This window comes from Panthera onca, chromosome A1, assembly GCF_046562875.1.
Source record: "Panthera onca isolate mPanOnc1 chromosome A1, mPanOnc1 haplotype 2, whole genome shotgun sequence".
Classification (NCBI taxonomy): Eukaryota; Metazoa; Chordata; class Mammalia; order Carnivora; family Felidae; genus Panthera; species Panthera onca.
Genome location: NC_138339.1, coordinates 97,895,834 through 97,912,192, shown reverse-complemented (window position 1 = coordinate 97,912,192; position 16,359 = coordinate 97,895,834). Strand labels below are relative to the sequence as shown.

The following is a 16,359-nucleotide window of genomic DNA, read 5'->3' as shown; positions in this document are numbered from 1 at the left end:
ATGTACAGCTGGCAAGAGATCTCCATCTCTCCTCCTTCCCAACTACCATCACTTGCAGTGAAGCTTGTAATTCCTTTGCTACAGTTAAAACTGAAGCTTAGAATGTAGATGCCCCTGCGAGAAGTACTATATAGACACTGCAATTCCTATCAACCTCCAGTGGCCTGACGTTAGATCATTTCCTTAGTCTTAAGACCCTGGCTACTTAGAAGAGTGATAGCAGGACAGGTAGCAGGAGCTAGAAATGGGACCAAAATGGGGGAAAGAGGAGGTTTCCTTCTCAATTTTGCCAAAAGCTAATGTTGGTATTCACTTTCATCATCAGCGAAGTAAAGAATGTGGTCCAAGAATGATGCTTTTGAAGACTTTTATCACCTCCTTTTCAAAAAGGTGACCTCAGGCTTTGTTGGGATAGCACGTTCCTTTGAAGAGCTAAGACACTTTGAGATTCCTACTCCAGGCTCATGTTCCTCCATTTTACACTGCATGAAACCTTAGACAGCTGAGGCTGTGCACTGCAAAGTTGAGGGCAGGACGTAAAGATGACCCTCACTTAGGCAGAACGACTGTATAAAAATACACATTAAATGCTTCATAAATCAGGGAACTCTTGGTCACTTTATCACCTCCCATACTCTCCCTCCCCCAGGAATTTTTCTTTAGATTGTGAGTTCTAGCGTATTCAAAATCTGATTGAATTTCTCAAGTAGCAATAGAAACAAGGCTAAGACTATAATTACTTCAAATTCAAAAGACATTTTCTGACAGTCTTGCCAGAGAATCAGGAAATTTAGAACTGCCAGGAACCTTGGGAGAAGTAGGTGGAGGGGGCTCCTTATCTCCAAGGTTGAGTCAGCAGCCCCAGACCACTGGTTCGTCCACCGTGAGGCATTCTGAGCAGGGTTTAATCCTGGGGACTCTTGTGCCAGACCTGCTGCCACTGATGAGGAGAGTCAGGAAAATGTGTTTTTACCGAATACCCATCCGTCACCCTCATTTCTTTATGCTCAGACTAAAAATCTTTTTTTTTTTTAAATTTTTTTTTTAACGTTTATTTATTTAAAAAAAATTTTTTTTAACGTTTTATTTATTTTTGAGACAGAGAAAGACAGAGCATGAACAGGGGAGGGTCAGAGAGAGGGAGACACAGAATCTGAAACAGGCTCCAGGCTCTGAGCCGTCAGCCCAGAGCCCGACGCGGGGCTCGAACTCACGGACCGTGAGATCGTGACCTGAGCCGAAGTCGGACGCTTAACCGACTGAGCCACCCAGGCGCCCCCAGACTAAAAATCTTGATATCACTGTGACATAGCTCCACATCCCCACCCCAGCCAGCTGGATAACATGTCCAGAGCTGACCTTCCCCTTGAATTTGTCGCAGATACTCTCTTCCCCCTACTCTTCCCCCTACTCTTCCCGATTCCCAGGAACCATTGCAACCAGAGTGCTCAGGGTAGCCAGCGCCCTGTTGTTATTCTCTGGGTGTAGGTGACCGTCGTAGGGAAGGAACTGTTTGAAAGGCTCATCTAAAATGGGGGCCAGTCTGGCCAGTTTGCCTCAGGGTGATCCAAATCTACTCCCATTGGTTAAAGAAGGCAAAAATAGTGCAGAACTCTCTGCATCTCCAAAGGTCTGAAATTTCTCCTCTTGTGGGTTTGGTGAGGAAGTTTTCTTCCGCAGACGGTCCCTCCCTCCCACAGGAAGGGCTTGCTTCTCCCATCTGCTGGGGGGGGGGGGGGGTGGGCCCAGCCTTCTTCTCCTGCCTCCCACCACAACCACCCCCAGGTTTAAATCAGTGTAAGCTGGAAGAAAAGACATGTCTCATCTAATGCCACTTGTGTGTCTACTGCAACAACTTGGCCCCAGGCTCCAGTCAAGGTGGAACATACTCCAGGAGCGCTAGCTGCAGGCCCAAAGTGTGGGTTCCATGGGTCCTCCCTGCACAGGTGGAGTCAGAGGAGAGCCCCATCAGGGCAGCTTTGGGTCCTGACTGCACCTCCCTGACCAGAAGCAAAACGGGGCCAGCTTTTCTGCTTGCTCTGGGCATTATACAATCATCAGTGTCTGAAAAGAGCTGAAAGGAACAGCATCGAGTGCTGTCCCTGGTCAGGAAAGCTATACGTGTGGACTGGGGCCAAGCCAGGAATTGCCCCCCACCCCACCCCCACTCCTGCTCCAGGTGGTCAGGGTTGGAAATGGAAATGGCTGTCTTCTGGTAGGGACAGCTTTCAAGAAACCTTTCAGGGCTAGCTTCAGACTCATTGCTCCCTTACCCATTAGGGTCTGAGAAGCAGTTGGCATTTTTACCTCCCACAGCCTGGGAGAATAACTCTGTAATGCCAGAAAATTATGGCTGCCCCTCTAGCCTCTTCTCGGGTACCACTTTTCCCCTACTCACTACCCTTCAGCCACAGCGATGCTCTTTAAGTTGCCTGAATAAACCACTTCTTTGTTGGACCTCAGGAACACCATGTAGGCTTTCTGCCTGGCATTCTCTCTCTTGTCATTTTTTGCCCGGCTAATTTCTGCTTCTCCTTCAGGCTTTTATGCTGATAAAATGAAAAAATTCAGTTTTTGGTTGCACTGGCCACGTTTCAGGTGTCTGGTAGCTCCGTGTGACCAGGGTTTATATATGGACAGCACAGACATTGCCATCATCACAGAGAGTTGAACCAACAGCCCTGCCCTAAACCAGATCAGGCCTTGGGGTTACTCTGTCAAAGCATCTGTACTTTCCTTCTTAGCACGTTTCACAGTCAGTTTCGTGTGTGTGTGTGTGTGTGTGTGTGTGTGTGTGATCACTTCTCGGCCTTTTGGCTAAGACCAAGTGTATTTGTGTGTGTGTGTGTGTGTGTGTGTGTGTGTGTGTGTGTGTGTGTGTGTGTGTGTGTGATTTGTGCCTTCCCCAGGAAATTATCAATTCCATTAGTGCAGAGAGCATGCCAGTGTAGGTCATCATTGTAGTGCCAGCATTCTGAGTCACAGCTGGAACCCAGTAAGTGTATCATAAATGATTACTGAATGAATTCCTGAAGTACAGGATCTCTTCTATAATAGTAGCCCATTTACTAACTTCTTCCTAAGGCTGTGATCTGAGAAAACATCCGTGTGCCCTTCTGCTCTGGTTTGTGTTCTTAAATTACATACCGAGAGCTGTAGAAAGAGGGTCTCCCTTTGTGCCTCTGCCACCTGCTCACCTAGAACTGAATTTTGTTCTTAATTGCAAGAGCCCCTTTAGCCTCAGTTTTCATGGGAAAATTCTTGTTCTTGTCCTTGATGCTCTTCTACTGCTTGGCTTTACCCCTTTTCACCTTTGTGTGAAGAGTTTGGTTGTCTTTGTGCCATTACTGCCACTCTCTCAATCTCTGCGTAAGTAAGCAAAGAAAATAAGTAATACTTGTGATCTTAGGCCACTTTCTGCTCTTCACGTGTGGAAAAGAGTCAGCAATAAATACCACAGGGCAAACACTTGAAAAGTCCTGTTTGGCTTCTTCTTGCAAAGGACTTGGAGTGAACAGATCCTGGGAAAAGAATTTCGGTGTCCGTGATAATACGTCTGTCACATACGACAACTCAGATTTCTGTTTCCTTCCACATAATCCACAGCAACACCAGGCGATGTGATATATCCTAGGCAGCCTCTCAACTTCCAGGAAGTCAGAGAAGGCTCATCAGACTAAGAGAACATTCTGATAATCCCAACTCCCTTGGCCCATCCCCTGAGAGACGTGTAGGATCTGGACATTCAGTGGATAACGTTCAACCTTGCCTCCTCGCGACCCCAGGGAAGCCTCGATCAGCTGGATGAGGTGGCAGCGCTGATTGCCGCCACAGTCCACGATGTGGATCACCCGGGAAGGACCAACTCGTTCCTGTGCAACGCAGGCAGTGAACTCGCTGTGCTCTATAATGACACCGCTGTCCTGGAGAGTCACCACACCGCCCTGGCCTTCCAGCTCACGGTCAAGGACAGCAAATGCAACATTTTCAAGAACATTGACAGGTTTGTGCTTGGGCTCCTCTGCTCGGGTTTGTGAAACAGTAGTGGGACATTCAGTCTTACGTAACTTCTCCAAGTATTTAGCTTCTCTTAGGGCAGGGAAAAGGGGAAGTAACAATAGTTGGACCATTGTACCAGACGGTAGAGTAATCACCTTGCCCTTATAAGCTTACTTATACTTTCCAGACTGCTTTCATCTTTCTGAATTTCATTTGCTCTTCATTGAGTTCACAAACGTGTTTTACACACTGCGCAAAAACACTTAAAACCCTGGTTGTCTTACTAATAAATACAGCAGATATTTTTACCCTCCCAGGGGACATCCTGCCTTTTGTGTCACTCCCGGAAAATGCATCTTTCCTTGGCTTTCCCCAGTTGAATTTTTGCCACTTAAAATCCTAACTCACGAGGAGACAGCGTTGTTCCACAGGTCCCAGCAGAGTCGTTAGAGCCCAGAGGGTTGGGCATTTCCCCCTGGCTGTTGTACTCCTGTCTGGTGAAAGTTGGCCAGCTGTGAACCGAGAGGAGCACTTCCTCTTGGCTGCCACAGGCCTGCAGTCAGACGATGGCTGTTTGCCACACGGCACCAGCCAGGCTGGAGAGCGGACTTCTGGGGCAGGGCAGACTACACAGAGCACAGGGCTCACCTGGGCCTTGGGGAACACTTGTCAACATGGACCTATCACTTTGATTTCCAGACATCTGCGAAAACATGGAGACCAGATATTCTACCTTCAACTTAAACTTCATCAGGATCAAGGCTTATTTTTTAAAACTTTAACTGAAAGAATTTTATCCAAGAGCCAATTTTATTCAGCTCCCCGTTCTGGCTCCTGAAAGTTAGAAAAAGATGGTAGGAACTGGAGAGTAATGTTTTGGCAGGTTTGTTGCCCCATGGGTTGTCACTTCTATTTTAGAGAATGACTTTTTTTTCAAAGTTTATTTTTTTATTTTTTAAAATTTACCTCCAGATTAGTTAGCGTATAGTGAAACAGTGATTTCAGGAATAGATTCCTTAATGCCCCTTACCCATATAGCCCATCCCCCCCCCAGCTCCTCTAGTAACGCTCTGTTTGTTCTCCATATTTATGAGTTAGAGAGTTACTTATTAGTGGGAAAACATTATTCCCCTACCATCATCTAAAGAAGTAATGACAGTTCTCTGTAATTCAAATCACTGTGTCTGCGCCGAATATAACGGGGACGGCTCATCAGGTTGCTGTGTCAGTCTTGTAGGGAAGGAACTTGGCATTTCCTTCTATCTTACTATTGATACGTTTCCAAGGGAAGGTAGAAGGAAACCACTTTGTAAAATAAGTGCCTACTATGTGCCAGTTACCACACACACACACACACACACACACACACACACACACCCCCCACAAGGAAGAGTCAGCTTCACTGGGGAAAATCGAATGGTGTCATCAAGTCCTGGCATAATGGAAAGAGGGGCAGGTAAACTTTTTTATGATCTGCACTCATTTCTTAACTCTGTGTCCCCAGCTGCCTCATATGGTGTGGGAAGTATGGTGAAATGGTAGCAGAACAGTTCTAATTCTGGACGTGATATGAACAAGGCCCTGTGTCTTCTGGTTATTTTAGGAACCATTATCGAACACTACGCCAGGCTATTATTGACATGGTTTTAGCAACAGAGATGACAAAACACTTTGAACATGTGAACAAATTTGTGAACAGCATCAATAAGCCCCTGGCGGCTGAGGTAAGCATTTCACCTATAATGAGATACATCAGCGTATTATTTCCATTAGAGCCGGCGCTGGCCGCAACGTACTTTCTCTTCATCCTGGACACAAGATGGTTGTTTGCCTGCAGGTGGTAAAGACGGGCTGAAAATACTGGCCATAGTGTCCACAGTAATTCTGCCTTCCTTAGAAAGAAAGGTCCTGAGATAAACCCAGTGGTGACGGGAGGAGGAGATAGGCCCAAGAGTGAGATAGATGAGAACTGCAGACAGCAGAGCCTGGATAAATGGTGGTATTTTAGGGCACCCAAAGCCTTTTCTAATTTTGTTACATTGGAGACCTCAAAAGTGGATGTTTTAAAAAAGAGACAAACTAAGAAAAAGACTCTTTAACTCTAGAGGTCAAACTGGTGGTGACCAGAGGGGAGGTGGGTAGGGGGGAGGGGGGTGGGTGAAATAGGTGATAGGGATAAAAGAGGACACTTATCATCATGAGCACTTGAGCAATGTATACAATTGCTGAATCGCTACATCGTACACCTAAAACTAAACATAACACTGAATGTTAGCTCTACTGGAATTAGAAAACTTAATAAAAACAAAAGTAAAAACAGAAGCTGAAATTTAGTATTAGAAGAAAACACGGATGTTTTAAAGAACTGTATTCCTGATGATTTGCATTAAAACCACATCAGTACTTAAAGATTATATACAAACTGTGAGTGCTAGTTGATAACAAAAGCATAAGTCATTTTTCCTTTTTAAAATTTACGGACATAAATTTTAAAATTTAAGGACGTACCTTAGTCCTGCCTTAAGGCCTCTATAAACTGGAGTTTTAGAAACACAGAGAGTTCACATCCCAGTTGTTTAAAATGAAATCAACTGACCTCTGAGACCATGAAGCTGCTCATAGCCCTGTAAAGTCAGAAAAGCTTTTTGCTCATTCCGTTGAGAAGAGGTTGCATATGTTGATGGGTGATGAATGGTGGTCTTAAAAGTAACCTGATGATCAGTATGGAGACTCTCTGTGTAGGACCCATCACCTGACCGGGCCAGATGCACGAACAGTGTCCACCCCATCTGTTCTACTTCATCCTCCAGGGATCCCACAGCATCATGTCAGGGCCTTCTCTTTCCACAGAGGACTTATGGGGGTAAGGATCTAGGGATTCAGGAGGGAAAAATTATACAGAACCACAGAATTTAGAGTTGAGGAAAGTCACCCATCAAATAAGCCCCAAGCTCTGTGTTGAGGTTTATTATTTATCACATTGCCTAGGGTAAGCAGTAACTTCCCAGTAATAGGTAATCAAAACAACTACCTTCAGAAGCCCATTGATGGTTTAATAAATAGGTCTGATCTTGAAACAGAACAAAAAACTCTTAAATGTTATGCTTTCACTTTGGCAGAGGTCTGCAGATCTAATTAATTTTTCACACAATGTGATGATGTCTTTGAAAGAAGAGAATAGCAATCTTCCAGGTTTTGTATAATTGGCCTATTACTGCATTTATGTAAACCTACTCCTAGACCTGGCCACTCGGTTCAGGACCCCTGACCTGACATCTATCACTCAGTACACACTACTATACAACCAGTCTTTTCTTTTTTTTTTTTTTTTCCAAATTTTTATTTAAATTCTAGTTAGTGAAGAGTGAAATATTGGTTTCAGGAGTAGAATTCAGTGGTTCATCACTTAGATACAACACCCAGTGCTCATCATAACAAGTGTTCTCCTAGATGGGTGTCATCACCCATCTAGCTCATCTCCCACCCTGCCGCCCTCCATCAACCCTCAGTTTGTTTAATGTTCATCTGCTTTGTTTCCTAAATTCCACATGAGTGAAATAATGGTGTTTATCTTTTTCTGATTTCGCTTAGCATCATACTCTAGCTCCACCCATGTCATTGCAAATGGCAAGATTTCATTCTTTTTGATGGCTGAGTAATACTCCATTGTGTGTGTGTGTGTGTGTGTGTGTGTGTGTGTGTGTGTGTGTGTGTGTATGTTCTTCATCCATCAGTCAGTGGACACGTGAGTTCTGTCCATAGTTTGGCTATTGGTAGCACTGCTGTAAACATCGGGGTGTATGTGCCCCTTCGAATCTGTATCTTTGTATCCTTGTGGGAAATACCTAACAGCGCAGTTGGTGAATCAAAGGGTAGTTCTATTTTGTAATTTGGGAGGAACTGCCATACTGTTTTCCTGAGTGGCTGCACCAGTTTGCATTCCCACCAACCGTGCAAGAGGGTTCCCTTTTCTCTGCATCTTAGCAACACTTGTTTCTTGTATTGTTAATTTTAACCATTCTGACAGGTATGAGGTGGTACCTTATTGTGGTTTTGATTTGCAGTTCCCTGATGATGAGTGATGTGGAGCATCTTTTCATGTATGCCCAGTCTTCTTAAACATGACTGAACACACAGAGTCCCGCCCTGATCCACTTGCTTCTCTTCATACCCCCACCCCCCAAAATGTACATGGCTCATGACTCCCTACCACTCAGAATAGCAGCCAGGAAAACATGAGCGGACAGATGCCTTAAGAGAAAGAAACAAAGTGGGTAGGGGTGGGACAGAAGGAGCTGGCAGGCATAAGAAATAGAAGTAAATGAAGAAATGATTGAAGGGTCACAGGTATGTGTTATTTCCCATCTTTAACATATTTTTTAAACCTGAAAGTTGCTTTTACACATGTCCTGATAAAATTGGGAGAGAAGCTCACCTTTAAGACTACATACTAAACTACTAAATATGGCACAAAACCCTGTTTGTAGCAGTTACCTTTGGGGAAGAGGATGGAAGCGAGGGAGTGGATGAGTGGTGATAGGGACTGTGAGGTTTTAAACTGGTTTTTGGGGGGTCCTCTTCTCTCCCCTCCCCTCCCTCTCATAAACATAAAAAAAATAGTAAACTCTGGTTTTGTATTGACTGAGGTTATTTTTGTATGAGAATAGATCAGTGTATGGAATATGGAATTAAGGAATTAATACAATTGGAATTAAGGATGGGAAAATTTGAGTCCCAGTCCTGTCCAAAGGTACCTGGGTGATAACTCTCTAGTATCTGGTCATTGTGATCGCATCATCATTTTAACCATGATCTGACCATCTGTTCTCCAGATGGAGGGCAGCGACTGTGAATGCAACCCTACTGGGAAGAACTTTCCTGAAAACCAAATTCTGATCAAGCGGATGATGATCAAGTGTGCTGATGTCGCCAACCCATGCCGCCCCCTGGACCTGTGCATTGAATGGGCTGGGAGGATCTCTGAGGAGTATTTTGCACAGGTATACTGCCTCTCTAGGGAAGCTCCACTTCTCTTCTAGAAATGGCTTCTGGTTCCCTCAGGAGTGATTCATGTGGCTGGTCAGTAACCAAAGTTACTCTAGGGGAAAAGGGTAAACTGAGCCTTTGGAAGTACCTTTTCATCATCAGACTGTTAGATCCTGAACTCCCTCCAAATCTGAGCTATCGTCCATTCGCTCACTAGGTTATTCTCACCATGGAGCATGTGAGGACACAGATAGGAAGAAGACACACTCCTGCACGGGTGCAGCTCAGAATATAGTAAGGGAGCTGTATAGACATAGATAGGTCCACACATTGCTACAAAAAGGAAATAGCTCAAAAGGAAGTATGTTAAGGGCTATCAGAGTTAAGAAACCTTGTTTCCTAGATTAAAAAAAAAAGCCCTGGGGAAATGGTAATAGAGTTGTGTTTTTGTTTTTCTTTTGAAAGATAATTATGGAAATAGGAAAGGACTTTCTGGGAGAGAAAAAATGTACAAAATTATGAAGAAAAATAGAATTTTTATTTAACAAGAGCAGCAATATGTAGTTCACTTAGCCAGTGTGAAAAGGAGTTAAAGGGAAAAAATCGAGAAATTAGTAGACCACAAGATGCCATTCTAAATACAAGCCTACTTCCAGAGAAAAGGCCCTAAGAATTGAGGTGTGTATGTGTCATAGAAACAAACAGCTACAAGTAATGTATTTTGGGGGGACCTATATGGCTAGGCTCTACCACTAAGGCAGGATAAAAAATAGCTGAAAATGTCTAGAAGGACTGCCAGAGGGAATGACTAGCCAAGTATCCAGTAAGTTAACTGCAGCTTTCATGGCTGGGAAGAGCCCTGAATTGAAGAAAAGTAGGACAGGCAGTTCGGCTTGCCAGAACCAAGGGGTTAAAAATCCCAAATTACTCCTTAAGGAACAGTGCATATTTTAAGGATACCTCATCAGTTCATCTGAAATGAGCAAGCTGAGCCCAAAGCTGGCAGGAGGCCATTAATGGGCTTCCCAGGATCCAGAGAAGACTTGAAATCCTACTCCTAATACTATCCTAAGTATGTGATTAGGGAATGGGAAAGAAGCACTTTTAAGTTCCTTAATAGAAGCTCCCCGTTTAAGGGTCCTTTTCCCAAAAAGGAATGTACTGACGTTCACAAGCATTGTGACCTAAAAATCAGAAGCTACAAACGAGGCCTCTGATCATGTGGCCTCTGGTTCAACACACCATCAGGAAATGTGGATGTTAATATTCAGCTTAGTACATAATGGCCTTCACACACACACACACATTACACACTCTAATGTGCAAATTATTCAGATTTACATACTTCCTGAGAGAGCTGCATGACCAGTACCCAAATCTGAACAATCATAGTTTGTCATCCTTTCAAGTGAAAATTGTATTCCATGAAAGAAAAAAAAAAAAGGCTAGGTCACCTCAATAAATGCGTTTCCTCAAGACAACCATTATACTTTGGTATGCAGTATAAGGACTGTATGTGAACTTTCCATTTTGTCAAAACATAGAATTTTCAAAGGATACATACTCAAAGGTTAAACTTTAATAAGATTAGTAATTCTTACTGCTTCAGTGAGGATATTCCTAAGTAAAATTGGGGTTTTAAACCTCAGGCATGTAGCAGTGAATAATAAAATGATTATTGGTACAGTTTAGTGACAGTTGCCGATTCATGCCAAAGCACAAGAAGGTTTACCCACTGCACCCTCACTGTAAAAGTCAGGATTATTAGTATTAATACTACTGGTACTACTTTGGAAATCGATCTCAGGAAAGGAGTTAAGAACTTGGAGGTTGATGCTTCAGGAGGGGCTGTGGTATGGTATGAGACTTCGGACTCACAAGACCTGAATTCAGTCACCACAGTTCATCAGGTGGTTGATTTCTATAGGCCTCAGGAGCTTGCTGAGCCTCCTTCTTCATAGATACAATTGGATGATGACCCCTTTCCAGAGTTGTTCTGAGAAACTAAATGCTACCGTGACAGCTCCTCATGTGCCTCAGCCCTGTCTGTGTTCTCATGTCTTGCAGACTGATGAAGAGAAGAGACAGGGGCTCCCTGTGGTGATGCCAGTGTTTGACCGGAATACATGTAGCATCCCCAAATCCCAAATCTCTTTCATTGACTACTTCATAACAGACATGTTTGATGCTTGGGATGGTAAGAGAGTTGGTGTTTTGTCACCTCAACAGAATATCTTGTTCTGCTTTATGATGATAACCCCTAAGGACATAGGCTGGGCCTACAGGTGTATGTGAAATGTTGTTTTGTTTTTTTAAGTTAGCTATGGTGGCGTGCATGTCCACTTTCTGCATGGCCAGCACCTTGCAGAGAACCTCTGAGTACAGAAGACTCCATGGACGTTTGATAACTGGATCTACAAGTCTTCACTTCTTCAAAGCATAGGGTTCCAAAGCTTATAGCAGTTTTTCCTATCATTGGAGGAAACTCTAGAAAGAATACCCAAAGAATCTGATTCAGAGTAGACTTAATACATTTTGTAATGTTGCTGATAAATGGCTCTTCCACTTTTAACTAAGAGGACCTGTTTGTATTTCAGAAACTAGTGTTTAACGATCTACCCTTCTCATGCTTGTATGTTCACGTGTAGCATAAGGCCTGACCTAGGGTACCTCTCTTCCTATATTGAGCCTCCATATGTCTCACAGAGCACCGGCCTTATAAATGTTCCTGGCATCTAACCTGTGATTCTTTGATGTCCTTGCAGCCTTTGCCCATCTGCCAGCCCTGATGCAACATTTGGCTGATAACTACAAACACTGGAAGACATTAGATGACCTAAAGTGCAAAAGTCTGAGGCTTCCATCTGACAGCTAAACCCGAGAGACAAGGGGACCTCTTGATCTGCAACGGGCACTGTGAATCACAGTAGTGTAAATAAGAGGCTTTCCTTTATACTGAAAAGACAGGTGTAGGTTAAGGGGTTAGTGTTTAATTTTTGACTTTGAGTCATTCAAGTCCCAAATTGCATTTTTAGAAAGTTATGTTCCATTAAGAAAAATATTTTTTCTTTTGAACACTTAGTGTCCTCATCAAACTATGGAGCTCATTTACTCTAGCAGGATACAAGCAGCAAAAACTTGGTGCCTGTGAGCCCATCTCTTACCATAAAAGTCAACATCGCTGTTTAGCTTGACTATTTTCCTCAAGAGCACCAGTCTGAAAGATTCATAAAAACACCTAAGGAAAAAAACTATTTATAAAATGAGCAAAACAACTAGGACCAAATTATTGATAAACTAGTTTCACAGCCTCTGTGGCTAAGTAGTTCTTTTGATCAAGGGGGTGACACCCAAGGTAGACCGCAGCCTGGGCCTGGTGAGTGCCTTCTGAAGACTGGTAGCAGCAGCCTGTGTAGCCTTCTTTCCTATAAAAGCAATTCACCTTAACAGTGAGCCATTCACGGTAGGGAAGGGACTGACACCTTGTTTGGGGGGAATCCACGCACTTCCCTTGTTTCTGGTTTACAGAGGCAGTCACAAGGCCATATAGTGAGTATTATATAAAAGCCATTAAACCTGAATGCCCTTGGATAAGATTTTTTAAAAAAGAAAATTTATATACATTCACAGTTTAAAATTTTTATTAAAGCAATCTGAATTTCCTGGGTACAAGTCCATGGAGTATGTTATGCAGTGTACCATCTATACATAATGTATTTGGGGAGGGATGGGGAAGTTTCAGGGTTCAGATGTTTTTAATCTATATTTGAGACCTTGCCATTTTGCTTTAATGATGTAAAACAGAAAAGACTGCAAGGTGTGTAAATATATCAGAAAACAGACGTAAGGGGAAGCAGTAAATACTATTTTAAGCTATTAATTGTATGCTAAAAGCTTCTAAAGCACAAGTGCATATTTTTATACAGCTCTTTTGAAAACTTTCTGTGATCTCCATCAAGTCAGACTTGAGATTTTCCTTTCTCTTTTACCGGCCACCTGTTCTCTATGTATTGTAAATATTAGAAACTCCGTAAACAAAATAGCTTCATTTTCTTTTCAAATCCTCTGTACTCCATGCTGCATTTTTCAGAGGTATAAACAGAGACTGAATTGGAATGCAGAACACTGGAAACTAGGAAATGGGAAGAAAAAAAATGACATCACTACATAATGTGCCAATGTTTTTTTCTATGTTTTGTACCAAAAAAATGAAAACCTATATGATAATTCCATGCAAAGAAATGTATCTAAATTATTTTTGTTAGATGATAAGCGAATGTGCTTGGTCAGGACAGCAGCCTGCTTTGTGTTGTGATGCTGCATTATGTAAATGTGATGAAAATGTTTTTGTGAAGTACTTGTAACTAAATTCCTACAGCCATTTTTCATTCCCAACAGCTGTTTTTATTTCATCTCTTCGGCCTAAACTTTTCATTATTTCAAAATTTCGCTTTAGTGTCCTTTATTTCATGAATCACAAACTTTATTTTCAGACACATTAAGTTTAGGATGTCAAAATCTCACTGTAATTTGCCGAGGTTTCAGAAGCTTGCTTGAGGCAAGGACAGTATTTTCCTCACCATGTTGCTTTCACTTCCATTTGGTAACATTTATCAGATGTCTGACATGTTCTATATGAATGTTACAGCTTACTCCTTATAATGTTAAATTAATTTCATAAGAACTGAAATGTTAAATCCTCGAAGACTGCCAGGTACTAAAGCTTTAACACAGCTATGTCCTTTATCAGTGTCCTCTATTGTGGAGTAATCTTCTGAATTGCTAACTAAATACTGCATTCCTCCATACAATTTATTAGAAATATAGTCTTTCAGAAGGTATACTTTATACTTAGTTGTTTACCAAAACATTCTGGGTTAAGGGGAGCCATATTAATTTAGAAAAATTCTAATCTAATACAGGTAGAAGACCCTTAGTACCATGAAGGTCATTCTTTATTTCCAATTTTACTTTATAAAATTGGCTTGCTGTCTAAGCAACTCAGGGCTGGTTAGTCTTGGGGGCAAAGAACCAGCCTCAAGCTGAGAAAGGAATAATACAGTGCCTCAGAAATCTAAGCTCTTGATTGTATTATGTGAATACAGCCAGAGGATGCAGCCATAAGGGCTTGCAAGTTAATGCAAGTTCAACTTTTTAGCAGCAGTCCAGTCTGGGCTGTTACTAAAATCTCCCATCTTTCTGAGTTGGAGCTTTCACCTATGGTTTCCATCACTCCATAGGAATAGATTACTACCTGAAAATGCAAATCTATGAATTCCTTGTATAATTCATTGAAGAGGTCTTACACAACTCAAGACCTCATGTAGAATTTCCAAAGAAAAAGCTAGCTAGTAATTATAGAGGAAAATTTAAAAGCCTGAAAATGACTTGGAGACACTAAAGTGATAAACAATATGATGCACTAAGACTAGAATGCATGTCTGCATGGTTTAGGGAAACTACTCATGCTCTAATTTTAGGATGAAAACTTAGAAAGCTGGCAGAGAGATTTTAATACATTTCTCCATAAAGCTATTTTCATTGTGAATTAAAAATAATAGTATCGCTTGCCTTTACTCATTCCTAATATTAGGGCACTGGTGTGGCACAGATGACTTTAGGTCTTTTCATCTGTGGATGGTTGGGGAAACAACAGTTTATAAAGATTCCATTTAGGCTGTATGGGATGAACACATGAGTCAGCAGAAAGGGGAAGGGTCACCCACTTTTCTTTTTAAATTTTTATTCTTTAGTACCCAAAGGGAGGAAAGTATTCTGTTTTAAGGTTGCTGGGGTGAGGAAGATGATTAAATCTGAGTGGTCACTCCAAGTATTTCCTATCTGAAGCAATGCTAAGACAAATCAAGTACTCTGGGCTCATGGTCTCTGACCTGCGACAGAAGTCTTTAGTGACCTAGCTGTCATCCCTGGCCTATATGAGGGGCAGTTGCTGGTCTAGTACCAATCTAGCTAACAGTTATTTGGGTGGGGGGGGGGGGGGATATACCCTGATAAGATTCCTGTTGATCTGAGTTTAGAGGAATTGTAGTAAACTAAAACAAAAAATGATTGATTTGGCACCACCAACAAAAAAAGTACATGTACCTTTTAAAACAATTTTTGGTGGTAATGTAGAGGCAACAAAAGTATGCTAAATAAAGGGAGTGAGAGGTCCGAGCACTTTTCTTTGTTAAGCTCATACAATTTCTGGTATAGAATTTTCTTTAAGCCTAATTAAAAAATTTTCTATACAGATGCCATGTATAATTTAGTTCTGTATCAACCAATATTTGTGCTCTGATCTGAGTACTTTTGAAAATTCACTGCTAAAATTAGACCCATTTCTTAAGTTAAACAAATACCTGAGAAGCAAGTTGCTGCTGGTTTGCAGGCCCACCAAAAAAAAAAAAATTCAACCAGAATTTTATGGAGTAACCAGAAAAAGTAATACATTACAAGGGGCACTTGGCTGGCTTAGTCATTACAGCATATGACTCTTGACCCCAGGGTTTTGAGTTCAAGCCCCACACTGGGTGTGGAGATTACTAAAAAATAAATAATACAATACAAATTTGAGTATTACCCTATATTTGATGTTCAAGGTTCATGTACAAGTATTCCAAATTCCTTCAACTACACAGCAAGATGTAAGTCACCGTTCTCCTCCAGTTTTTGAAATAATTTTAAACTGCGCAATCCAGATTCTCTTTCTCCATTTTTCCACAAAATAATGAGATGATCAGCAGAACAAGTCACTAGTCCATGATCTTCAAAGTACAGAAACATCTGTAAAGACATTTAAAGCTACTGATTATAGGAAATTTAAAGAGAAGAGGCAAGGCTAATTATACACTAACATGGCTTGTAAAATATGTACCTTGGAGACTTCTTGATCATTTTTCATGAGAAATTAATGGTCTACTATTTATGTGACTAATATCCTGTATTTTAATAATCAGAACTGTAACAGCTATTTTTTGTGTGTGAAATACATGAATTCCCATTGAATCTTCTCAATTTTACCATAATCTAATTCTTCAAGTATTGGTTTTATATCAGAAGTCCTGCCAGAATTGGTTCATCATTTATTGTACACACTAACAGCTACCAGTAAAATGTCTGAATTCCAAATTCTCTAAGATAAACACTGGCTTCAGCACTCAGTCAGTAAGCATTTACTTAGGGAACCCAGCATAATAGATGGCACTACCATGAAAAAGGTGCTAGTTCAGTTGTTAAAACGAAGACTATATAATCAGGTCCTAAAAAATGTAGTTCACACTATGATTTGCCACAGAAAAAGGGAACATAGATCAGTAACCACTGAAAATGTCAACGGTTCAAAAACAAAATTTCCCAAATAAAGGGAAGGTC

The 16,359-nt window shown here is 41.7% G+C and overlaps 2 protein-coding genes across 12 annotated transcripts in view; one reads left to right on the top strand and one right to left on the bottom strand.

Annotated features, from left to right (window-relative positions):
* Positions 1-13,376, top strand: part of PDE8B (phosphodiesterase 8B) — a 274,382-nt gene extending 261,006 nt beyond the window's left edge. For all 5 annotated transcript variants that reach the window (XM_060635503.2, XM_060635504.2, XM_060635501.2 and 2 more), the window contains exons 18-22: positions 3,786-4,003; positions 5,603-5,723; positions 8,832-8,999; positions 11,053-11,182; positions 11,751-13,376. In XM_060635503.2, coding sequence (XP_060491486.1) covers positions 3,786-4,003; positions 5,603-5,723; positions 8,832-8,999; positions 11,053-11,182; positions 11,751-11,860 — 747 coding nt within the window. In that variant the 3' untranslated portion in view covers positions 11,861-13,376. The remainder of the gene's footprint in view (positions 1-3,785; positions 4,004-5,602; positions 5,724-8,831; positions 9,000-11,052; positions 11,183-11,750) is intronic.
* The window catches only part of WDR41 (WD repeat domain 41), a 196,399-nt gene continuing 192,648 nt past the window's right edge, over positions 12,609-16,359 (bottom strand). For 6 of the 7 annotated variants that reach the window (XM_078448753.2, XM_078448749.2, XM_078448759.2 and 3 more), the window contains one exon: positions 12,609-15,771. In XM_078448753.2, coding sequence (XP_078304879.1) covers positions 15,619-15,771 — 153 coding nt within the window. In that variant the 3' untranslated portion in view covers positions 12,609-15,618. The remainder of the gene's footprint in view (positions 15,772-16,359) is intronic. The other variant, XR_013556330.1, reaches the window with a different exon arrangement.